The sequence below is a fragment of the Hemibagrus wyckioides genome, linkage group LG09 (assembly GCF_019097595.1).
Source record: "Hemibagrus wyckioides isolate EC202008001 linkage group LG09, SWU_Hwy_1.0, whole genome shotgun sequence".
Classification (NCBI taxonomy): Eukaryota; Metazoa; Chordata; class Actinopteri; order Siluriformes; family Bagridae; genus Hemibagrus; species Hemibagrus wyckioides.
This window is the reverse complement of record NC_080718.1, coordinates 10454261-10479561: the sequence shown is the minus strand read 5'-3', so window position 1 is coordinate 10479561 and position 25301 is coordinate 10454261. Positions and strand designations below refer to the sequence as shown.

At 37.9% G+C, this 25301-nt stretch overlaps 2 protein-coding genes across 2 annotated transcripts; one reads left to right on the top strand and one right to left on the bottom strand.

Annotated features, from left to right (window-relative positions):
• The first annotated feature begins 673 nt into the window (after positions 1 to 673).
• On the top strand, positions 674 to 18720 carry xgb (x globin). Its single transcript, XM_058399851.1, has 5 exons — positions 674 to 1029; positions 11214 to 11321; positions 13056 to 13176; positions 13347 to 13427; positions 18023 to 18720. The coding sequence occupies exons 1-5, from the start codon at positions 863 to 865 to the stop codon at positions 18146 to 18148; spliced, it is 603 nt and encodes a 200-aa protein (XP_058255834.1). The 5' UTR covers positions 674 to 862; the 3' UTR covers positions 18149 to 18720.
• srp14 (signal recognition particle 14) lies at positions 18663 to 24211 on the bottom strand. Its single transcript, XM_058399852.1, has 5 exons — positions 24074 to 24211; positions 20538 to 20610; positions 19772 to 19884; positions 19620 to 19652; positions 18663 to 19064 (listed from the first exon to the last, which is right to left on the bottom strand). The coding sequence occupies exons 1-5, from the start codon at positions 24095 to 24097 to the stop codon at positions 18975 to 18977; spliced, it is 333 nt and encodes a 110-aa protein (XP_058255835.1). The 5' UTR covers positions 24098 to 24211; the 3' UTR covers positions 18663 to 18974.
• Positions 24212 to 25301: the final 1090 nt, after the last annotated feature.

Genomic DNA, 25301 nt, shown 5'->3' with positions numbered 1-25301 from the left:
CAATAGTGTAAGGCACAGTGATGAGCTCTCGTACAGTGTGATCGCTGTTGGTACAAACAACATCCTGTACTGTTCATTTCTATGCCGGTGCTCATCAAGTCTTCCGCTGTTTAAGTAGTCATGGAGGGAATGCTGTTTATTGTGCAGAATGGCTGAGATTTTACTGAGTTTCCTATTTTCCACCACCACCTCAAACCCATCCAGAGAGCAGACCAGGTCTGAGTCCTTCACATCTCCATCTCATTTATGTCTTACCTTTACCACAGTAACAGAAAATATATCAAATCTCTGCAGATAACCTGTGAGTGTAAGAGTTTACATGTTCTCCCTGTTGCAAGCTCCAGGGGTTTCCTTTGAGTACTCTGGTTTCTTTTCAAAAATCCAAAGATGTGCTGTGATTGACATCTCTAAATTGTCCATAGTGTGTGTGTGTGTTGGATTGTGCACTATGATGGCTTGGAACCCCATCCAGGGTGACCCCCCCACCCCCCATTTTGTGCTAAGCAAGTGGATTAGAGCATGCATTAATTCATGGTTATGAAATGACTTATTTGTGGAACTTTCCAGGAAAACAAGCACATCTGGGAAGTACTTGTATTAATATCTGCTTGTTTACATTGTGCCTGACTCCTCCCATGCTAATGATGCAGGCTGCATGCTGTGAAGTGCAGGATGCTTTACTCCGAGCTCAAGTGCGCGTTTGGAGAGATGATGGCTGACCATGAAGCGCAGCTGCTAGTACATGGACAGTAGATTACAATAGACACGCAGGTTTGTGGCAAATTTAGCACAACTCAACGCAGCAGTAGTCACAGTATCCTCCCGAGGAACTTCTTCATTGTTCTTTCAGCGGTTGTTTAGGATGGGTTGTGCTATCTCAGGGTTGGGTCTGGTGCCCAAGAAAACGACGGAAGCCGCGAGCGAAGACGAAGCGCCGGATCTGACCAGTGAACAGATCGACATGATCAAGGAGTCGTGGAAAGTTATTCAGGAGGATATTGCCAAAGTTGGGATAATCGTCTTTGTCAGGTGAGAAAATGTACAATTCCCTTTAAAAATAGTCATTCTTACATAAAATACAAAGAATTAGCGATAAAAATGTAGAAATGTATTTATATAGTAGGCTTACACACAAACAATCGTTTCTTCTGATTTCTGTTATCTTTTAGCTGGACAGTAAATGACCTTTTCTCCAGTGCTCCTCTGGGAATAGCTCAGACATATTGTTTAAAACAGTTTGGTTGTTCCTTGATCATTTTAAAGATATCAGGATCAGTTTACATCTTTTTATACAACTTGCCCCTGAGGATTGTGTTTGGAACAGTGATGCTGTACATTCACTTCAGCACTATTTTATTTCTACAGCACTTTCAGCAATGGACAATGCCTTTAGATTTACATTTAGATGATCATTTATAGATATAGATGATCATTTATAGAATCATTATCATTTTTAGATTTATATTTATCTTTAATGAGTGAGCCAGAGCCGACAATGGCAAGGAAAAACTCCATGAGACGTGACACCAGACAGCACACATTACTCTCCTACCACTTTATACTATAGAGTTAAAGAGAGTACAAAGAGGGCTGGAAAGAGACTACTCTAAGTATCAGAGATATTTTGGATGCAGATTGTGATATACAGTATATGTTATGCTACATATCACTTATGTAAGGATTATTATTCTAAGTATTGTCTGGTATTATAGCTAGAAAACTTAGGACCTATAACAGACCTATATACACCGATCAGGCATAACTTTATGACCACCTGCCTAATATTGTGTTGGTCCTCCTTTTGCTGCCAAAACAGCCCTGACCCATCATGCTCTGTGTATTCTTACTATGTTTCTATCGGAACTAGCATTAACTTCTTTAGCAAGTTGAGCAACAGTCGGATCATGTATCGGACCACACGGGCCAGCTTTTGCTCCCTGAGTACATCAATGAGCCTTGGTCACCCATGACCCTGTCACCAGTTCTCCGCCTTTCCTTCCCTGGACCACTTTTCAGATACTGACCACTGCAGACCGGGAACACCCCACAAGAGCTGCAGTTTTGGAGATGCTCTGATCCAGTCGTCTAGCCATCACAATTTGGCCCTTGTCAAACTCGCTCAAATCCTTACACTTGTTCATTTTTCCTGCTTCTAAGACATCAACTTTGAGGACAAAATGTTCACTTGCTGCCTAATATATCCCACCTACTAACAGGTGCCATGATGAGGAGATCATCAGTGTTAGTCACTTCTCCTCTCAGTGTTCAGAATGTTATGCCTGATCAGCGTATGTAGCATGTTTGTTTCAGATTTGCACTGCCCACAGGAATAGGCTGAAAATTACACCACTGAACGACCACCAAAATATCAAAATAAGCTTTCCTTCTTGTTGACACAGACCCAGTATGAACTTGTATCAAATTGTGCTCTAATCCATTGCTTATGGCATCTCTATTTCAGGACGATACCACAGTTATACACATGGACACGTTAAAGTTCACTATGAAATTCTCATGATAATCAATTCATTTACAATCTGAACTCACATGATGTTTAGACTGCAAAATAACCAAATCAAAGTCTGAATTGTTGTTTGTCTGTGTCCCTATGACTCCTTCAGGTTCAGTATTAAAAAGTAAATCCTTATATGTTGCCTGTAATGCTCACTTCTTATACATTCTTGTGCACTTGTCCAAATTCATAGACTAGTTGTTAACACCAAGACTGATTCAAGAATGGCATGAAGTACCCCGTTTAAAAACCTCTGTTCCAAAGGACATGAAGTATCTCTCATTTGTAAACACAGGAAGCAAACCCTTGATTTTGCACAGTAAGATGAGGACCAGTGAAAAAAACAAGATGGCTTTGGAAGTAGGCTTGTTGAGGTTTCACGATTTAATGGCTTAGTCACAGTGTATGATCAGACAGTTAAGCAGCGCTGCACACTGTTATGCTTGTTTCTTTGTTTTTTAACTCTTCCTTTTTATCATAAAGAACAATGATAAATGGATTTTATCTCCTTTTGCTTTTTGTAGTCATACTGTAATAAGTTCACACACCACAACAGCCGTAGATGCGTAGTTTCACAATATTTCATGTTATTCATTACAAGGGCCTATGGCTTTTAGTTCCAAGTAATGGCTAGGGGTCCTTGGAATAATTTGATAAAATCAAATTTGGAATAATCACTAGGAGAGAAAGATAATAGTCTCTCTCTCTCTCTCTCTCTCTCTCTCTCTCTCTTTCTCTCACAAATAAAAAATAATATGTGTCGCCTTAACTTGCCTTAATCATGATCATTGCCTTAGTCATTACTCATTTTTAGGAAAGAAATAGTTTCTCAGAAAGGAGAAACCTCTCATTTGTTTGTTATTATTATGGCCTAAGGGAGGAGAATGAGACATATCACACAAACCCAACATAACTCTGGTGAATGGCTACACTACTGTAAGTTACCCAGGGCTCCACACCTGTGTTCCCCCAAATAAATCAGATGAATGTCTTGGAAAAACATTTTTCTTTGGTCTGATGTCTTGTTCTCAATATTGAAATGGTGATTTAGTGTAGACACATCTAAATGGGGTGGCAGCATATGATGAGACCTAGAAATAGCCGTGAAACACATTTTAAAATACCCAAAAAAATCTTACGTTATACTCTAAATGAACCTAATGATCATGCTTGTACTCTAATTAGATTTATTTATTTTCTTCTCATGTTCATGTGGGTTTCCTCTGGGTTGTCCAGTTTCCTCCTAAAGACATGGAGGTAGGCAGATTGGCGAATCTTAGGTGTGTATGACTGGGTGTGTGCGCATAGGGGTTGGGATGGACTGTTGTCCTATCCAGGATGTATTCACACCTTGTGCTCTGTTTTCCCAGGATAAAGCAGTTACTGAAGATGCATATGAATATCAGTGGGTGTTATTGTTAAGGATCGCTCAACAGCACCAAACCAAAGGCACCAAAAACCCACCAGAAAAAGTGGTGTAATAAGAAATCCCACCATATCTCTACCTCTCATACAAGAAAACAACACCGAACCCTTTGCAGTCAATATGCAGAGGAATCGTGTGTTTTTGTTTCCCATTCAGAGCATGTTGTCTGCCCCTTTGCTGACACGACTCGTTTTTCACACTTTGTCAAGGTTGTTTCCTTTGTTTAGACCCACATTTGAGCCAAAGAGTTTTCTAGTTTTGTTGTTCCATGTGGATCATTGTCCATGTCTACTAGCCTTGAATTGAGTGCAAAACCTGGGCAATTTTTGTGTGTTCTTAATGGCAAGGAAGTCTACTCCTTATTTATTGTTTTGCTTCTTCACACTACTGGGTATCAGGTGTCTGAGTTGTCTCAGGGCGATTAGACCCTCTGTGCTTGAATTGTCTGGCATTTCATGCAGCTGTACAGCACCACAGATCTCTGGCATGATGAGTACAACAATTGTGCCTGGTGCCGTTCCGACTGTGTGAGCTGTTTGGGCCATGGCCAAAGTTCATAATCAGTGGGAGGCCAATGAGGTCACTGCATTTCGATCACATGTATCATCATTTTTGAAGGACTTTGCTTTACTACTAATTATTCTTTGTGTTTTTCTTTTTTCCCCAAGTTGTAATGTCAACTTTGGGTATAATAAAGGTGCTAAATTGCACATTACATGGCTCTCATGTTGTTGGCCAAAAGGCACCTTGGGGACTCCCAAGCCCTGACAAACAAGATGCCAGGTTATGACAAAACAAAGATTGGACTTCATATCTTAAATGCTGCTTGTTACATCTGAAGGAAACCATGTGTCTTGTTATTTCCATCTCGAATGTGATGATGAAGCATGGTAGTAGCAGCATATGGATAGAACAAAAGTTTAGAAATTCTGCTGAAGATCACTTAGAACCTCACAGTGGAGCAAAGATTCATTTTTCAACACAGCACTGACCTGAAACACAACCAAGACGATGCAGCTTTGTCCGGGAATGTCTTTAATGGGAATGTCCTTAATGGTCCAGCTACATTTGATTGAACACATCTGGAGAGATCTGAAAACAGCAATACAGCAACACTCTCCATCCAACATGAAAGAGTTCTGTGAAGAAGAATGGATGTAGATCCCCAAATCCAGGTGTTCCCCACACTTGTAGGATAATAACAACAAAGATTTCAGTATGTAACTGCTGGCAAAGTGTTTCAACAAAGTATTGAATAAATTCTTTTCTGAGTAGATCTAACTGAGATATTGAATGTTATTTCAATGTACTGACCTGCTTTTCCTGAGTGCTTGGAACCAGTTCTATTTCTGCATTATAGACCTACACACACTTATGATATCTGAACATCTCATACAGAAGTATCCACATGTAGGTTTTATTTTATGTTATAATGAGGTAGAGTGAAATACAGAAATTCTTTATCTAGATAATGTTTTCCATGGCAATTAAACAGTGGGCTGCTGCTGTCACGTATGCCTCGCTCTCGACACATGCTTATGTCAAAGAAGGGTTATTATAGCATGACGGGAAAGGGAGATAGTGACACTAGATAGAGATAGAAAAGGTAGATGAGATGAAGAAGAAAGCAAAAAGAGTGTCCTCTTTGCTTTAATGACATCCTCCTGATGCTCTGTACACCCTATTATTTTGATGTCAAGAAGGCAACCATGAGAGAATAAAACCACCTAGATTTAATCTGTTTAACTTTGTTTAGAATTTTTTTTAAATCCTCTGAACACAAAATGTGTGCATTGCTCATCTCGTTTATAGCTGATAAAAAAATCTCTTCTCAGAAAGATGCTAGAAGCTCAAAACCTGCTTCTAATCTGCTCGACCAAATGAATTTACAATCTTGTTTTCTAAATTACGATGCCATTTCCTTTTCATCATGCCTGGTATTCAGTACAGCATCCTCAAGTGTATTCCAGTTAGCTTTAATACTAGCTGATTTGTGTTCTGATTCAAATCTTGGCACCTTAAAGCAAAATTGTTTCCAAACACCAAATCCCAAATACTCCCCCTAGGCAGTTTTCTTGCCAAGCATGGTAAAGGTTTATGGATCAGGCTCTTCCCAAGCACACTACTACTACAACTAGATGCTAGAAGCTCACAACCTGCTTCTAATCTGCTCGACCAAATGAATTTACAATCTTGTTTTCTAAATTACAATGCAGGACCGTAACTGAGTTGAAAGATTTGTATAAAGAAATAGTCCACTATGGACTACTGAAAATATATGCTAATGACACAAAACTTAATTCTACATTAAGAAGATACAGATTTGACATATGATCCAAATTAAAGTTGCAGAGGTTATATGACTACAAAAACGATTTAAAAAAAGGTTCAGGGGTAAACACTAGCAAAAAAAAATACAAATAAACAAATGAACAGAACTGTTGATGTCTTATTGGACTAGTAAACTGATTGCTTTAATCTGAATCAGTTAGCTGGGGCTTGCGGGCATCACGCACATGGAATCTGTGGTATGTATGAACTAACTCTGAACCACTGACTGCTGGACTATAACAAATCTGTCTCTTTTACTCACAGCTTTTTGATTAGCATGGTGTTAAGCAGATGGATGCGCTCCATCCTGAGTAGAAGTTTTAGATTTTAACAAAACATGAGTCTTGATGATGGTTAGAGCAGGTCAGCTGCTGGGTCTTAAAAGCAAACCTTCTGGTCAGCCGTAGTTCAAAGGTTAAGACTGCTGATTGAAAGGGTGTGAGTTAAATCCTGCCACTGATGGGTGCTTGAGCAAGGTCCTTAACCTGCAAATGCTTGGTTGTATAAAATGAGATAAATGTAAGTTACTTTGAATAAGGGCAAGTGCCATAAATTTACATGTTTCTGAATCCTTTAAGCTCTGTCCTAGGTTTTTCCTCACTTTCCTAATGTATGGATATCTAAAGATTCCCTGTGATGTCTTTAACTATAAAATCCCACTCTACTTTTGAATGATGATCACTTTCACACTCTATTTGCCTCATCCATGGTTAAGGCATCCATCCATACTGTTCATCTTTCCCATTGTTCTAACAAGCTTCTTGCTGCTTTTGCCATATCTTCCTTTACATGCTGAAACTTCTGATTCTTCTGATATCCCCACCTCCCTGCATCACTAGTTTTATTTTGAATCTTTGTATCCTGTTCCTCTGTGGAATTCCATGCGTCCATCTGGACACGACTTCCTTTCAAACCTCCCCTCCTCAAGCTCAAGTTCAACCTCATCTTTCTTCTCCATCTATTTCACTTGCTCCATCAGTCCCTCTGCTCCAAAACCGAACAAAGTCTCACTAATACAGTATAACTTTAGTATCGGCTTCTCCTCTGTTACCACTTGAACGAACATTGTGAGCTGGTTGTTGGTTTCTCATTCACATCCTCATCCTGTCAAACTCACTCACTGTGAGCCATAATCTCTCATCCTAGCCTTACTTTGGATTTAACCTCTCTGATGTAATAAACAGAAAAATAACATCTTTAATCTTTAAGCCATTTCTTTGTCATCACGCCTGGTATTCAGAACAGCATCCTCAAGTGTCTTGTATATTCCAGTTAGCTTTAATACTAGCTGATGTGTGTTCTGATTTAAAGTCTTGGCACCTCAAGGCAAAATTGTTTCCAACACCAAATCCCAAATACTCCCCCTAGGCAGTTTTCTTGCCAAGTATGGTAAAGGGTTATGGACCAGGTTCTTCCCAAGCACACTACTACTACAACTAGATGCAATTCAAGACCTCAGAAAAGCATGCACTCATTAATTTAACATCTTCGGGGCCTGTTTTCTGACCCAGATTTCCCTTTCTTCTACAAGCACCACATTTTATAAAAATCACTTTTCTCTGCTAATATTTTCTTAGGTAGGTAGAATAGGTAGAATTACCCATCACATACAAATGCATTTGACATAATAGGTAGTTGAGAGGCATTGTATTTCATCCATTTGTTTCACAAATTAATCCCTTTTGTATGATACTGGCTTTTTAATTATATTTTCCGTTCAGAGCGTAATACTGAATCTAATATGACTCTAGTCCTTGAAGTCTTTTCAAAATCATATTAAGGGACCTGAGTGCATAAGATCGCTTTGGAAAATAATCAGTGTTGTTCATGTTGCTGCAGGGATTCATTGCAAATGAGGGCTTAGTCACAGACCTACAGTGACCTACAGTCAACTCCAGAATTATTGCCATTGTTCAGGCGAATGTGCAGTATAGACTCTCAAATTCAATTTTTGTGAACCAGTTACAGGAACCTCAGTTGAAATTGTGTGTAGGATTTAGGATTTGCATTCTGAATTTGGGGCAAAAAAGAGAGACAAAAGAGAAATATCCTGTTCATACGAAGAATACAAACACCCAGAAACATGAAATGTAAAGAGTAGTTCAGGGTTCTGCTAGTGTTGTTCAGCTTTATAGGGAAGACTTCACCAAATATTAATTCCAACTGTTTTCAATAATATTGAATCTTGCGCAGGGTGAGCAAAATAATAGAAATACCATATGAAAACGGACACTGACTAAATCACAGTTACAGCTACAGCAGCTCAGGTGAACTAAATTGGGTTGATTGTAAAACTAATAGCATGTATCAGCTATAAAGTGGCTTGAGGATCAGTATTTTGAAATGTAAGGCATCTAAGAGAGATCCAATGACGCTAAATAGCTGGTGCCCAAATTCAACAGCAACAAAAACTGGAAATTATTTGATGTTTCAATGGTGTCAAGCATGGACAAAAAGAGGTTTGCAGTCAAAGCTCACTGAGAGATACACACAAAAAACTACAGAACTGAATGAGCTGGATTTCATAGCAAGGCTGCCATGTCATATCAACGGTCAATGTGCAAAGATGGAGGTGTGAGGAGCACAAATCAAGGACCCCCCTGAGCACTGGAAAAACTATTATCTGATGAGGCTAAATATGATTTCAGTGTATTTCAAAAAGCCAAAGGATGTCTTCAAGCCACACAGTCTGCTGCCAGCTGTTAGGTATGCTAGGGGATTGTTAGCGGCATCAGCCATCTGTAGAAATGATTATATCTAATTTGGATTATTTCACATGGTGATATACCAGCCAGCAAAACAAGGCATTTCTAGGATGATTTTACATATATATATAGTTACTTTATATATATAGATATACTTGTTCATTATTCACCAGGCTGAGGTATTCCATGGCCTCCGCAGTCACCAAATTTAAACATCAGTAAATCTTTGTGGGACGTCCTGTACATAAAGCAGATGTTATCGATTATGCAAAGAATAAATCCCCCACCCGGAAGAGACCACGGGGAAGACCAAGGACACTCTAGAGGGACTATGTCTTTCGGCTGACCTGGGAACACCTTGGAATTCCCCCGGAAGAGTTGGAGGAAGTGTCTAGGGAGAGGGAAGTCTGGGCATCCCTGCTTAGACTGCTGCCATAACGACCTGGCTCTAGATAAGCGGGAGACAATGAATGAATGAATGGATAAATGCCCTCCTTTAATGTAGTATTGTTTAAACAATATTGTGTTATTTAACATAAAAATTAACCCCTATACATTGTCATCTTACACTGAAACGTAATATCATTGCATGTATTGTTCATTGTTGCTTGTTTTTATGAAGTTGTGCTATTAATTTGTCTGTGTTGTCTGTAAAATCCTGGGCAATATCACCAAGTAGTTCACGCTGTAGTTCATTGTACACACAAAACTTTCAAAATACTGTATAAAGAGCTTGCGTAAGGGGTGTATACATAAATGTAAAACACAGCAACTGATGCCTGACATATCTGTTCAGACGAATAGAGTATATGGTGAGAAATAATAAGCATTCACACACTTTAGTTTTGTTATTTAATATGATTTGTTTGTATACAGAATATCCGCTTCCAATTTGCACCCATTACGTCCTTTCACTCTTTTCACAAAATTGCTAGAAACAAAAAAGGATTCAGACACCACAAATTACCAGCATTATTTCTTTGTTGCAAAGCTGTTGCTGTCATCTGTGGCATCTATGACAGCTCTGAGACATCTATGGTAGGGAATGAATGAGCTTTTTGCAGCACAATGGTTGAATTTTGGCCCATTTCTCTTGGAAAATTGTCTTCAATTGCTCAAGGTTATGGGTGTCTCTCTGATGGACTCATAATTTGAAAATCCTTTATACATTTTCAATGTTGCTTTGTTTTGTTAAACCTGAGGCAGTTGCCTTTTGGACCATTTCCTGGTACATTCACTCCATTCCATGTTTCCTTCAACAATGTGAATGCCTTTTGCAGAGAATAAACGTCATATCATGATGCTCTCACCTCTGTACTTCACTGTGGATGATGTGCTATGTGGGGGTCAAACTCATAACCTCTGACCAGAATACATTGTTTGACTAAATGCTTTTAAATGTACATCTCTATGTTGTTGTTGTCCAGCTGCTCACCTGTTCAGGGGTCGCCACAGCAGATCGTCCAATCCACATATTTGATTTGGCACAGGTTTTACACTGGATGCCCTTCCTGACACAACCCTCCCATTTTATCCAGGCTTGGGACCAATACTGAGATTTAACCCCTCTGTTGCTGGGACAGTTCCCTGCCAACTGACAGATCTGTGACCATGTAGCCATCTACACAACATGCTGTAATGCACTGTGTATGCTGAGACCTTTCTATCATAGCCAGCATTTTGGGCTATAGTAGTGCTGCTGTAGGATCGGAATAGACGGACTAGCCTTCGTTTCTCATGTGCATCCTTGTTCAATGTCCTGATGCCAGTTCACCGGTTATGCTTCCTTGGACCACTGTTGCTAGGTAGTAATCACTGCATAAGATGAGCATCTCACTAGAGCTGCTGTTTTTAGAGATGCTCTGACCCAGTCGTCTAGCCATCACGATTTGGACCTTGTCAAACTTAATAACTGATTGTTCACTTGGTGTCTAATATATCCCACCTCTTGACAGGTGCCACTGTAAAGAGATAATCAATGTTATTCACTGTCACTGGTTTGTATGTTGTCGCTGTTTTTGGCTGACTTGTGTATAGAATTTAATAGTGTATAGAAGTGTTTTCGCTATTCATTTGTGTATTTAAACAAATTGTTTATGCTTATAAATGCATCCTTTTTTTGTTCATACTTATGTACATATGATGACATGAACTGGATCCGTGCATATAGAAACATCAAAAACAAAACACCTCATATATCATAACCTGTTCATGTTCTGTTTTATTGTCTTGGCAACAGGTTGTTCGAGACTCATCCAGAGTGCAAAGATGTCTTCTTCCTGTTCCGTGATGTGGAGGACTTGGAAAGGTTGCGCACTAGCAAGGAGCTTCGAGCCCATGGTCTCCGGTCAGTGCTCTCTTTGAAAGGAACCTCTGGCCTATACTCCCCTCTTTTCACAGCATCCAGCAGTTCAAACATCCAGCAGTGAAACCTTTACAGGACTCTTACTGTACTCCTAAGTAACTGAAAATGAACAATTAGAATTGGCTTGGTAGAATGAGGCGCAGTCTTGCTATGAGAAATGCATCAAATCCACAGGTTCTTTGTGACACACACCCTTAGAACATCTTTCAAATGAGCATTTATTCATTATACACATACTTTCTTACCTGAAGCTATAGTTGAGCAGATAAACTCACCACCTTCCAGTCACTAGTTCAGTAATGTATCCATATACCTATGGATAACCTCAATGTTTTCATTTACTGTCACTAAAACACAGGTTTGCATTCAGTCAGCTGTGATGTTATTGGTTATTGTCATTCTTATAAGATCTAATCATGTAAACGAATCTGGATTGCCACAATATGGTATAGTTTTGTATGCAAGAGGCAGACTGTGAGGACTGTAAAGGATACGCACTGGATATAGAAACACTACACACTACCTATTGTGCACACTTATGCAAAAATGTTATTGTATTGTATTTTTTCCCCCCATCTCGCAATTTTTACATGAGTGTGCAGCCTTTTTACATACATATTGTATTGACCTTATGATGTAATATACAGTAATTAGTATATAATATATAATATAACATAATTGTTAGATCTGTAGTGTGCAAGCTGGACCATGGCTGTCTGGCATTTCCCAGACCGCCTAGATATAATAGACTTCTAATGTTTTTAAATGCTAACAGAGTCCTTGATTGAATTGCACTTTCTTTGTAGGTCGGAAATACTCTGTAACCTATTTACACTTTAGTGTCACGGAAATGATCTCAAATAGCCTCCATCTGCAATCCAGAGACACCGAGACACTTCCCAGGATGGCAAATGGCTCTTTATAACTTTTATAGACTTTTATTACTGTTGTGTCCCATCCTCTGTGTAGTGCATCCAGGCTGTGCATCAGTCTACTGCTTATAACATGGAGCCCTGAAATATCGGGATGGCATCTGAGCAAACTATTTGAAGTGACAGTTAGTGGCTGATGAGTCACTACTAAAAGTAAAATAAAACCTATATGGCAAATAGCTACTGGTACAAACGGTTCTGCCTCCTCTCCATGAGCAGCACCTTGCGCCACTCAGTTGCATTCTTAAGAGCCACTTAAATCATGTGTCCTACTGGTGCTATCAAGAGGAGAGAAAGCAGGATCCCTGTGTGCTCAGACAAGTGACAAGTGGCTCTTCAACCTCACTCATGGACATGGTGTGAAAATACCACACAGCCAACAGCGAATATGGCTATTATACCTATTATTTGTGTCTCGATAATTAGGCAGTAACACTACAGTATCTCTTGTGTGCACACAGACCTGCAGGGTTGCTAAGGTTCTAGCTCTGTTTCCAGTCCAGTCGCAGTATAATCTGCTCTTCAGCCAGACTAACTGTGTTAAATCACATGTATTAGCCCACTGCTGTTTTCTCTCTCCCTGTTCAATAAATTGGGTTTCTTCATTTACACAACACTTTCAGCCATCTCAGTGCAGAGGCACATGAAAGACTATATAATAATAAACTATTAAACCAGTCCTTAAAGTGGCTTTGTTAAAGGATTGTGGTTACTCCAGGGCTGTGGTTACTCCAGGGCTATACTTATTGAAACTATATTTTGTTCTGTGTTTTTTTTTAACCAGAGTGATGTCTTTCATTGAGAAGAGTGTGGCCAGGCTTGATCAGTTAGAGCGGCTGGACTCGCTGGCTATTGAGCTCGGGAGAAGCCACTACCGCTACTACGCTCCTCCTAAATACTATGGGGTGAGAACATACAACTGACTCCTGCACTACTGTCTGTGACCAGCAGGTGTCTCACTTTCACTAAGACTTTCCTGTATTAAAGTCCCAATGAGAGTAGGCTAGGACTATACAGGCTATTTTTAATCCTATAAATACTGGCAGAATGGATTTTGTGTGGTTTGTTTTCCCAGTATGTAGGAACAGAGTTCATCTGCGCAGTCCGGCCAATTCTGAAGGACAAATGGACCCCTGAACTGGAGAAGGCATGGAAGGTGAGTGCATTGAAAGAGGTCTGAGAAGTTATCAGGTAAGTTATTGAGCAAATTAGTGTTAAAATGAAAACATTTAATACTTCCTAAGACATCAACACTTCCTAATGGACTGTGGAAGAAAATAATGCACAAAAATGCTTTCAAAAATGATTCAATCATTGCTTTTTTGTATTGAGTTATTTATTAGTGCTAATGAGATGTATTTATAATCTATTAGTTAATAATGTATTTAATGACCACACTCAAAACAACTTCTAATCAAACTCTATACACTGATTCTATTATTAACATTGCCAAATGTAGCCTACTGTAATACTAAAAAAAAAAACCTTAATACTGCTTTCACGCAAGAAATTAGAGTAATAAATAAAGAATATTGATGGCAGTGAGCAGGCTGACACAATACACTACAGTATGAAAGAAATCTGACCATCACACCTGTACGTGGTTCTAATATTGGAAGCACGCAATGTTTTTCTACCCTGTAGCATTATACATTCTATTCGCTGGATCAAGCTCATGGTGTGTTAATGTTGGAGTGGAAGAACTCAAGCCCTGACCTCAACCCCACTGAACAGCTTTGGGATGAACTGAACCGCTGTCTTTGTGTCAGGTCTTTTTACACAGCATCAGTGTCTCGTCTCACTAATGCTCTGGAGGCTGAATGAAGACAAATCCCTAGAGTCATGCTCCAAAATCTAGAGAAAAGCCTTCCCAGGAAAGTGGAGGATATTATAACAGCAACAGGGGGATTAAATCTGGAATGTGATGTTCAGGTGACACATAAGCCCATGAGCAGGGGTTTAATCAGTTGATCTGGACTCAGGTGTGGCTTGGTTGGAATGAAAGCCTGCTTCCACGCTGGCTGTTTGCGTATAGGATTGAACTTTTGTGACCTTGAGACTGCATTCAAACAGAAGCTAACTTCTATTATATGTTGAGACCAGAAACAAAGGGTCATGCTGACAGGTTTAGTGATCTCGGAGTCATTTTGATATAGGATATGTAAAATTTTTGGTATAATCAAATTATGAAATGCTCCTAGTGGGATGAAATGGCAAAACTTCATCCTCATCGCTTACACACAGGACAGGGGATGGGGTGTTGCAGTGGATGCCTTTCTAAACACTGTGGAAAAAGAAAAATATTTTAAAAAATCATAAGCATGATACTAATAGATACACTATATTGCCAAAAGTATTCGCTCACCCATCCAAATAATCAGAATCAGGTGTTCCAATCACTTCCATGGCCACAGGTGTATAAAATCAAGCACCTAGGCATGCAGACTGTTTTTACAAACATTTGTGAAAGAATGGGTCGCTCTCAGGAGCTCAGTGAATTCCAGCGTGGAACTGTGATAGGATGCCACCTGTGCAACAAATCCAGTCGTGAAATTTCCTCGCTCCTGAATATTCCACAGTCAACTGTCAGCTGTATTATAAGAACGTGGAAGTGTTTGGGAACGACAGCAACTCAGCCACGAAGTGGTAGGCCACGTAAACTGACGGAGCGGGGTCAGCGGATGCTGAGGCGCATAGTGCGAAGAGGTCGCCAACTTTCGGCAGAGTCAATCGCTACAGACCTCCAAACTTCATGTGGCCTTCAGATTAGCTCAAGAACAGTGCGCAGAGAGCTTCATGGAATGGGTTTCCATGGCCGAGCAGCTGCATCCAAGCCATACATCACCAAGTGCAATGCAAAGCGTCGGATGCAGTGGTGTAAAGCACGCCGCCACTGGACTCTAGAGCAGTGGAGACGCGTTCTCTGGAGTGACGAATCGCGCTTCTCCATCTGGCAATCTGTTGGACGTGTCTGGGTTTGGCGGTTGCCAGGAGAACGGTACTTGTCTGACTGCATTGTGCCAAGTGTAAAGTTTGGTGGAGGGGGGATTATGGTGTGGGGTTGTTTTTCAGGAGCTGGGCTTGGCCCCTTAGTTCCAGTGAAAGGAACTCTGAATGCTTCAGCATACCAAGACATTTTGGACAATTCCATGCTCCCAACTTTGTGGGAACAGTTTGGAGCTGGCCCCTTCCTCTTCCACCAGTGACCAAAGCAAGGTCCATAAAGACATGGATGACAGAGTCTGGTGTGGAGGAACTTGACTGGCCTGCACAGAGTCCTGACCTCAACCCGATAGAACACCTTTGGGATGAATTAGAGCGGAGACTGAGAGCCAGGCCTTCTCGTCCAACATCAGTGTGTGACCTCACAAATGCGCTTCTGGAAGAATGGTCAAAAATTCCCATAAACACACTCCTAAACCTTGTGGACAGCCTTCTCAGAAGAGTTGAAGCTGCAAAGGGTGGACCGACGTCATATTGAACCCTATGGATTAGGAATGGGATGTCACTTAAGTTCATATGCGAGTCAAGGCAGGTGAGCGAATACTTTTGGCAATATAGTGTATCTAGGGGAGGGGAAAAAAAAGCCAGCCATGGTCTGTCTCTATGGAGAAAATTTCATGTTAATTAGAGAGAAAGAGAAACCGTGAAAGGTTTGTGAGATCAATGTTTTTCATTTATCCTTGTAACATGGAGACAACCTGGCACACTGAAAAGAACTGTCGCTTTATCTCTTCAGTGAAATACATTTTTTTAAAAACTTAACATTGTGTCAGAAGAAGGAGAAAAAGGTAATTCATTCCCAACTGCACTGCATTTGGGAATAGTGAACAGGAGAAGGGCCTGAAATGTTCATTTTCTGGGATTTGTCCTCTAAGCAATGTCTCCCACAGGGTTTTATTAGGGCAAGTATTTGGTCACAGTCCCTCAAAGGTACTAGCTACTACCTCAACCTTCATCTTTGTGTCTTCTCTCTTCCACATCTTTAGTTTTCTAGCTACAGTCCTACTCCTCATTAGCAAACTAGTATGTGCAGATCTAATTCATAAATTAATGAATCTAAATATTGTATTTTCTTATGTTTTACTTAATGTTTCATTGTTCGTTACTAAAGAGTACCCATTTGTCTTGCTTGTCACTGCCTACAAATAATTACTATTTATAAAACAGACCCCAATGTTTAATATTAATGGACTTGCTAATAAGCTTCTTTATAAAAGAATCAGTAATTGCAGAAGCCTTCTCTGAAACAGCTGTGTAATCTCCAGCTGTTTCAAACCTAAGCAGATGTCTCTATGAACTGGATCAGTAGTTGTGTTCGCATTACTGGTTTATTTGACACTTGATAATGTCACTGGAAAGCGTTGCTGCTCAAGATGCTTTCTTCTCATCATGTTAAATTTGTGTTATGTAGTATGTATATTATGCTGGCTTGGGCATCATCAGGCGTCATACACTTGTGTGGATAATGTGACAAACCCTGTACTGTACTATTACACTCCCCTCTGCTGTAATATTTGTAATATTACACTCTGGAAACGTTTTTGTGCTTCAGACACTTTGTAAGTTTGTTCTGCTTTGCATCTTTCGGTCTACAGGATCTCTATACAGATATATATAGCTATAATAAGGTTGGGGAAAACCAAGATTTTTTTTTTTTATATTAAATATAAAAACTTTTTATTTATACATAATCTTAAAAAAGTATTCACCCATGGTGCTGTAAAATGTCTAAATCAGTTGTGGTGCAATCAGGTGTTAAACTTTAAACATCTGGTATTTAATAATGGAAAGGGTTTGTCAAAGCCACAACTCTACATCATATAGGACATCCACCAGGACTAATCCACCAAATGACTAAGGGTCATCCTGAATGTGCTGGAGGGATCCACAGACCAGACTGTAGACGTTTTTCACACAACAGCTATAACCCAGACATTCCACAATGCTGCTCATAACCCTCAGACACGGGTGTCCAATCTTGTCCACAAAGAACCGGTGTGGGTTTTCATTCCAACAGAGCAGAAACCACACCCGAGTCTACTGAAAGCCAAGATCAGTTGATTGAACGAGTAGAAGCAGGCGTGACTCCTGCTTGACTGGAATGAAAACCTGCACCCACACCGGCCCTTTATGGATAAGAGTGGACACCCCTGACCTAAGATCACTGCCCAACAGTGAAACATGGTAATGTTGTGACTGAACTGAGAGCAAAATGAATGGAGACAAAAACAGGGCAATTCTAGAAGAAAACCTACAACAGACTAAGCACCGGTTTACAGATTCACCATCTAACAGCAATATGACCGGGACACAAAACTGCTGTTCAACTCATGGTCTCCCTCCAACCTGATGAAATCTGAGCAAGTAGTGACCAAGAACGGGCCCAAAAAAATAATGAGGATCCAGATGTGTAAAGCTGATAGACTTGCAACTATAACTATAGCCCAAGTTGGTTTTCTCAAGTAGTAAAGTGGGAGCTGAAACCTCTCTCACTGCAAGCTACAAATTCTTACTTTAATGAAGTTTTTATGATTTATAGTGTAAATTAAACAACATTCATCAATTCAAGGTGTATGATAAATGGTCACAAAGGACCAATCCGTGAGCGTCGCGCAAATGCATAACATGTGACGTGCATTCGCATCGAGGCTGTAGATGTACAGTTAGATCTATAAATAACAAAAGTTTTTATTACCACTGAACTGAAGGATATGAACTGGGTACCGATATCTTTTTCTCGTATTCCAGACTCTGTTCCAGTATGTGACTCGGCTGATGCGTCGGGGTTACACAGAGGAGGAAGAGGAAGCCAAACGAAGCAACACGGTCGGCTCAAGCAGAGAGCGGCCCGACAAGAGGAACACGGCACTTTAAAACTGCAGCTTTAGATCTGTTTACGTTACTTAGTCGTGTACATAGTGTTGTAATGAACTCATTTTACATTGCATATATTTTAAGATAAGAAATCTGTTCTGGTCAGTGACAAACAGCAAAGGATACACAGAAAAAGCCTCAGCCAGCTCTGGACTGGGACAGTTTTTATTTTGAACTCAGAATAAGTTAACAGCTCATTGTGATGCTTGTTCATTGCACTGTTTTGGCCAACAACTGAAACTATATAAATGAATCTGTAAACCTAGAAATCCATTTTTGCCTTGGTTTGTACCATAACACAGATAGGGGGGGTGTCAATCAAGGCACACATTGATTGGGGCAAATTAATTACAGGTAACTCTAGTTATTAACATAGAAGTATCTTTCAGCATAAAAATGTATATACTCCTCTAAAGTCAAAAACAAATCTATACACTGGAAGATTTATAATCCTGGACATTCCTCGACATAGGGAGCAGAGGGTAGATGTTTTTAAGACGTGTTTAAAAATTGATGGGGTTTAAAAAAAAAAAAAAAAAAAAAAAAAAGGTTTGTAATGAAAGACAGCAACATCATATGGCACCACCAAATTATACCCGATGATTGTGGCAAAATCTTGACCAACCGAACAGTTTCAAACAGGGACAATGTCAAGATAATATTCGGGCAGAGGAAATGACCTCCACTCCTTTGGTTGCTATAGAGTGCCACACAGCTGCCCTGAAGCTGTGGAGGTCAGGGCACGGGTGAGTACAGGATGTCACTGAAGGTGGTCTTGCTGAATAAACAGCTCCTCTCTCTCCTTGGTGTTTTTTTTTTTTTGTATTCACTGTGTAGCTTTAGTCTTCTTACTTTTACTCTTCTTGTCTTTCTTCTTCAAGCCATCCATGTGTGCTCTCAATAAATTGGAGTACGCCTGAGCCAATGAAAGAGAACAATCTTTAGTCAAACATTATGACACAGAACCAAGTGTAATGCATAAAGACGTATGTATTCGCCCCCTTGATATGATTTCCGTCTACAAATGCAATACTCAAAAATGCTTTAAAAATCCTGTTGTGTACACAATCGATAAGAGACATTCTACAGCCCGCATACTACAGGTGTTTGCTTCCATTACAGCAAAAGAGAACAAGAAATTGTTGCTTAATATTGATATATAAAAGCCTTTAAAAGTGATGAAATAAAGAAAAAGAATTAGAAGTAAATTTTGCATTTTGTATATTGTGTGAAGTAAGCTAAACATTTTGTTGTAGTTTGAACAAAGAAACATTATTGTTCCTATATTTTCACACATCAAAGGTTTTTTTTATTAAAAAAAATAAATAAAATATTAGATATTCTATATTTTTTAAATTACATTTGTCTATCATTTACAGCAATTATTGGATTCTGGTTTTTTTATTATTATTATTATTATTATTATTATTTAGAGCAGCCACTGATAAACATGAGGAGGAAACATACTTACCATCTGAAATTTTATGACTTCTTTAGTGCTGACCTGCGAAATGTAAAGAGACACACTCAGTAACACCCAGCGACGATCTTATTAGCACGCATGCACACATTTTAGGTCATTAATGTGCGCTGATTTAGGGTTTAAACCTTGGTTAAACTCACCACTGTGCTAATTTTCTTCTTGCCATCCGATGCTCTGATGAGACATTTATTGTCGGCTGGTTCGAATGTCTCTGGGTGGCCTTTCCTCGGCACTGGCTTTGTCCTTCCGTCATCTGAAAATAAACAGAAGGAGAAGTCTGTTGATTATATCGTTCACTGAGGCCTGTGTGGTAAACTGCTTTTTTTGAGAGGAACAACAATACAGTCTGACAAATTCCACAACACCACAAATGTCACGTGTGTGCAAACCTTTAAGACTTTATAAAGACAAACAAACGTTGTTTAGTGTGTTGGGTTTCACTGATGCTCCATCATTATTACAAATATAAAAATTATACATCAGTACACATACTGAAATATTAATAAAACAAATCAGTTTAGAAGTGTGTATCTTCATTTCTATCTATAATATAAATATTCTCCAATAACTTGCATGTCAGAGTGGCACGAGGCTGCAGCAGGTTGTGTTGCTGCCTCACAGCCCCAGGGTTCAGTTCAGAATTTGGATTCCTGTCTGTTTATGTTGTTCCTGTGTAGGGGTCCTCCTTCCTGTTGCTGGCAAGGGGGATCGGCTATGTTAAAGCCCCTCAAAATCGCGCAACCTTAACCCCTGTGCATCTCATCTGAAGAGTTTGTACATCATTTCAGGTGTAATCTTTTCCCCTCACATTCACTCTGACATGTTTTAATACACAGCATTTTAATCAGATCCGACCTGGAGACGAGTGGATCGTGGTAAGATTTGTCATCAGTGTTAAGCACTTACATTTCTTTAAGGTGATCACCACACTGCCGGTGGTCCTGCACTTCTGGAAGAGGCGTGTGAGTTCAGTAAGAAACTGCAGGAGAGCAAAGAAGCACAGCATCAGAATAAAGTATATTGTTATATATATTAGTATATTGTTATGAAGCTGTATATAATAATGAAGCAGTATATTGTTATGAAGCAGTATATTGTTATGAAGCAGTATATAATAATGAAGCAGTATATAATAATGAAGCAGTATATTATGAAGTTGTATATAATGATGAAGCAGTATATAATAATGAAGCAGTATATTATGAAGTTGTATATAATAATGAAGCAGTATATAATATTGAAGCAGTATATAATAATGAAGCAGTATATTATGAAGTTGTATATAATAATGAAGCAGTATATAATATTGAAGCAGTATATAATAATGAAGCAGTATATTATTATGAAGTTGTATATAATAATGAAGCAGTATATAATAATGAAGCAGTATATTATGAAGTTGTATATAATAATGAAGCAGTATATTATGAAGTTGTATATAATAATGAAGCAGTATATAATAATGAAGCAGTATATTGTTATGAAGCAGTATATAATAATGAAGCAGTATATTGTTATGAAGCAGTATATAATAATGAAGCAGTATATTGTTATGAAGCAGTATATAATAATGAAGCAGTATATTGTTATGAAGTTGTATATAATGAAGCAGTATATTGTTATGAAGTTGTATATAATAATGAAGCAGTATATTATGAAGTTGTATATAATAATGAAGCAGTATATTATGAAGCAGTATATAATAATGAAGCAGTATATAATAATGAAGCAGTATATTGTTATGAAGCAGTATATTGTTATGAAGCAGTATATTGTTATGAAGCAGTATATAAATAATGAAGCAGTATATTGTTATGAAGCAGTATATAATAATGAAGCAGTATATAATAATGAAGCAGTATATTATGAAGTTGTATATAATGATGAAGCAGTATATAATAATGAAGCAGTATATTATGAAGTTGTATATAATAATGAAGCAGTATATAATAATGAAGCAGTATATTGTTATGAAGCAGTATATAATAATGAAGCAGTATATTATTATGAAGCTGTATATAATAATGAAGCAGTATATAATAATGAAGCAGTATATAATAATGAAGCAGTATATTGTTATGAAGCAGTATATAATAATGAAGCAGTATATTGTTATGAAGTTGTATATAATAATGAAGCAGTATATTATGAAGCAGTATATAATAATGAAGCAGTATATAATAATGAAGCAGTATATAATAATGAAGCAGTATATTGTTATGAAGCAGTATATAATAATGAAGCAGTATATAATAATGAAGCAGTATATTGTTATGAAGCAGTATATTGTTATGAAGCAGTATATAATAATGAAGCAGTATATTATAATGAAGCAGTATATAATAATGAAGCAGTATATAATAATGAAGCAGTATATTGTTATGAAGCAGTATATAATAATGAAGCAGTATATAATAATGAAGCAGTATATTGTTATGAAGTTGTATATAATAATGAAGCAGTATATTGTTATGAAGTTGTATATAATAATGAAGCAGTATATTATGAAGCAGTATATAATAATGAAGCAGTATATAATAATGAAGCAGTATATTGTTATGAAGCAGTATATAATAATGAAGCAGTATATAATAATGAAGCAGTATATAATAATGAAGCAGTATATAATAATGAAGCAGTATATAATAATGAAGCAGTATATTGTTATGAAGCAGTATATAATAATGAAGCAGTATATTGTTATGAAGTTGTATATAATAATGAAGCAGTATATTGTTATGAAGTTGTATATAATAATGAAGCAGTATATTATGAAGCAGTATATAATAATGAAGCAGTATATAATAATGAAGCAGTATATTGTTATGAAGCAGTATATAATAATGAAGCAGTATATAATAATGAAGCAGTATATTATTATGAAGTTGTATATAATAATGAAGCAGTATATTATGAAGCAGTATATAATAATGAAGCAGTATATAATAATGAAGCAGTATATTGTTATGAAGCAGTATATTGTTATGAAGCAGTATATAATAATGAAGCAGTATATAATAATGAAGCAGTATATAATAATGAAGCAGTATATTGTTATGAAGCAGTATATAATAATGAAGCAGTATATTGTTATGAAGCAGTATATAATAATGAAGCAGTATATTGTTATGAAGCAGTATATTGTTATGAAGCAGTATATAATAATGAAGCAGTATATTATAATGAAGCAGTATATAATAATGAAGCAGTATATAATAATGAAGCAGTATATTGTTATGAAGCAGTATATAATAATGAAGCAGTATATTGTTATGAAGCAGTATATAATAATGAAGCAGTATATAATAATGAAGCAGTATATTGTTATGAAGCAGTATATTGTTATGAAGCAGTATATTGTTATGAAGCAGTATATAATAATGAAGCAGTATATTATAATGAAGCAGTATATAATAATGAAGCAGTATATAATAATGAAGCAGTATATAATAATGAAGCAGTATATTATAATGAAGCAGTATATAATAATGAAGCAGTATATAATAATGAAGCAGTATATAATAATGAAGCAGTATATTGTTATGAAGTTGTATATAATAATGAAGCAGTATAGAATAATGAAGCAGTATATAAGAATGAAGCAGTATATAAGAATGAAGCAGTATATTGTTATGAAGCAGTATATTGTTATGAAGCAGTATATTGTTATGAAGCAGTATATAACAATGAAGCAGTATATAATAATGAAGCAGTATATTGTTATGAAGTTGTATATAATAATGAAGCAGTATATTATTATGAAGCAGTATATTGTTATGAAGTTGTATATAATAATGAAGCAGTATATTATGATGAAGCAGTATATTATTATGAAGTTGTATATAATAATGAAGCAGTATATTATTATGAAGTTGTATATAATAATGAAGCAGTATATTATTATGAAGTTGTATATAATAATGAAGCAGTATATTATTATGAAGTTGTATATAATAATGAAGCAGTATATAATAATGAAGCAGTATATTGTTATGAAGCAGTATATAATAATGAAGCAGTATATTGTTATGAAGTTGTATATAATAATGAAGCAGTATATTGTTATGAAGTTGTATATAATAATGAAGCAGTATATTATGAAGCAGTATATAATAATGAAGCAGTATATTATGATGAAGCAGTATATTGTTATGAAGTTGTATATAATAATGAAGCAGTATATTATGAAGCAGTATATAATAATGAAGCAGTATATTATTATGAAGTTGTATATAATAATGAAGCAGTATATTATTATGAAGCAGTAACTGAAACACTGGCCGCATTTTAATGCTAAGCAGCCAAACCGCTAAGGGAGCTAGCTTACTGCTAACTCACCCGAGCTTTGCATGCGCTCTGCACTTTATATAAAAAGTGTTAAATATCCCAGTCATAATGTAACACTAAATGAACCTTATAAACCGAATGAAACCTTTTCTTACCGCGTCGTTTTCTAACAGCACCATGGTGTTCTTTACAAATGGAGCAGCTCACTCAAACAGCTCCACTGAAAGCACACGTCGCTTTTGCGCTTCCGTTAGAAGCCCCGCCCTTTAGACGTTTCTTACCGTGCACTGAATCAGCACTGCCCCCTGCCGGCGCCCTCCACTCCACTACATTGGGGAGGTGACAAAAAACAAAAAGGGGAGTAATCGGAAATAAGGTTTCTCAAGACTTTCTGCAGCCAGGGACCTCTTAAACTTTAAAATAAACCACATGCACCCCCTCAGCACAGATTTAGATTAGATTCGATTAATTATTAGATTAGATTATCTCCTCATCATGGCACCTGTTAGTGGTTGGGATATATTAGGCAGCAAGTGAACATTTTGTCCTCAAAGTTGATGTGTTAGAAGCAGGAAAAATGGGCAAGTGTAAGGACTTGAGAGAGCTTGACAAGTGTGATGGCTAGTGTGATCTCCAAAACTGCAGCTCTTGTGGGGTGTTCCCGGTCTGCAGTGGTCAGTATCTATCAAAAGTGGTCCAAGGAAGGAACAGTGGTGAACCAGCGACAGGGTCTTGGGCGGGCAAGTCTCATTGATGCACATGTGGAACGAAGGCTGGCCCGTGTGATCTGATCCAACAGACGAGCTACTGTTGCTCAAATTGCTGATTTTCTGATTTTCTTTAAAAAAAAATAGGTGTCAGAATACACAGTGCATGATGGGTCAGGGCTGTTTTGGGAGCAAAAAGGGGACCAACACAATATTAGGCAGGTGGTCATAATGTTATGCCTGGTGTGTGTGTGTGTACAGTATACATATATACAGTGATACATTGCAGTTTTGAGGGGTTTATCAATGTGAAGGGGGAGTATTACCATCAGTGGGGGTTTAGTGGGTTGAAGAGTTCAGCAAGGAGACCAGTGTTCCTTAATCTGCTGGTCTTAAACTGCAGGCACCTGAACCTCTTCCCAGATGGCAGGAGGGTAAACAGTGTATGGGCTTAGATGCATGGAGTCCTTGACAATACCATCAAGCTTAAAGCAGGCACCGCTTCCTCTGAAACATCCTCAATGGCAGGAAGTGAGGTACCAATAATACATCCTTGGTTTTCACCACCCTCTGAAGTAGTTTCCGTTCCATAATAGAGCAGTTCCCTCACCAGACTGAGATACAGCTGGTGAGGATGCGCTCAACTGTAAAATGGTAGAAGTTCTCTAAAATAGCT

Coding starts and splice junctions, on each gene's coding strand:
- xgb (XM_058399851.1), top strand. CDS start 863: ATGGGTTGTGCTATCTCAGGGTTGGGTCTGGTGCCCAAGAAAACGACG. Junction 11,322..13,055: donor CTTCGAGCCCATGGTCTCCG/GTCAGTGCTCTC, acceptor TTTTTTAACCAG/AGTGATGTCTTTCATTGAGA. Junction 13,177..13,346: donor CTCCTCCTAAATACTATGGG/GTGAGAACATAC, acceptor TTGTTTTCCCAG/TATGTAGGAACAGAGTTCAT.
- srp14 (XM_058399852.1), bottom strand. CDS start 24,097: ATGGTGCTGTTAGAAAACGACGCG. Junction 19,653..19,771: donor AGAAGAAAATTAGCACAGTG/GTGAGTTTAACC, acceptor TACATTTCGCAG/GTCAGCACTAAAGAAGTCAT. Junction 19,065..19,619: donor AAGTCATAAAATTTCAGATG/GTAAGTATGTTT, acceptor TCATTGGCTCAG/GCGTACTCCAATTTATTGAG.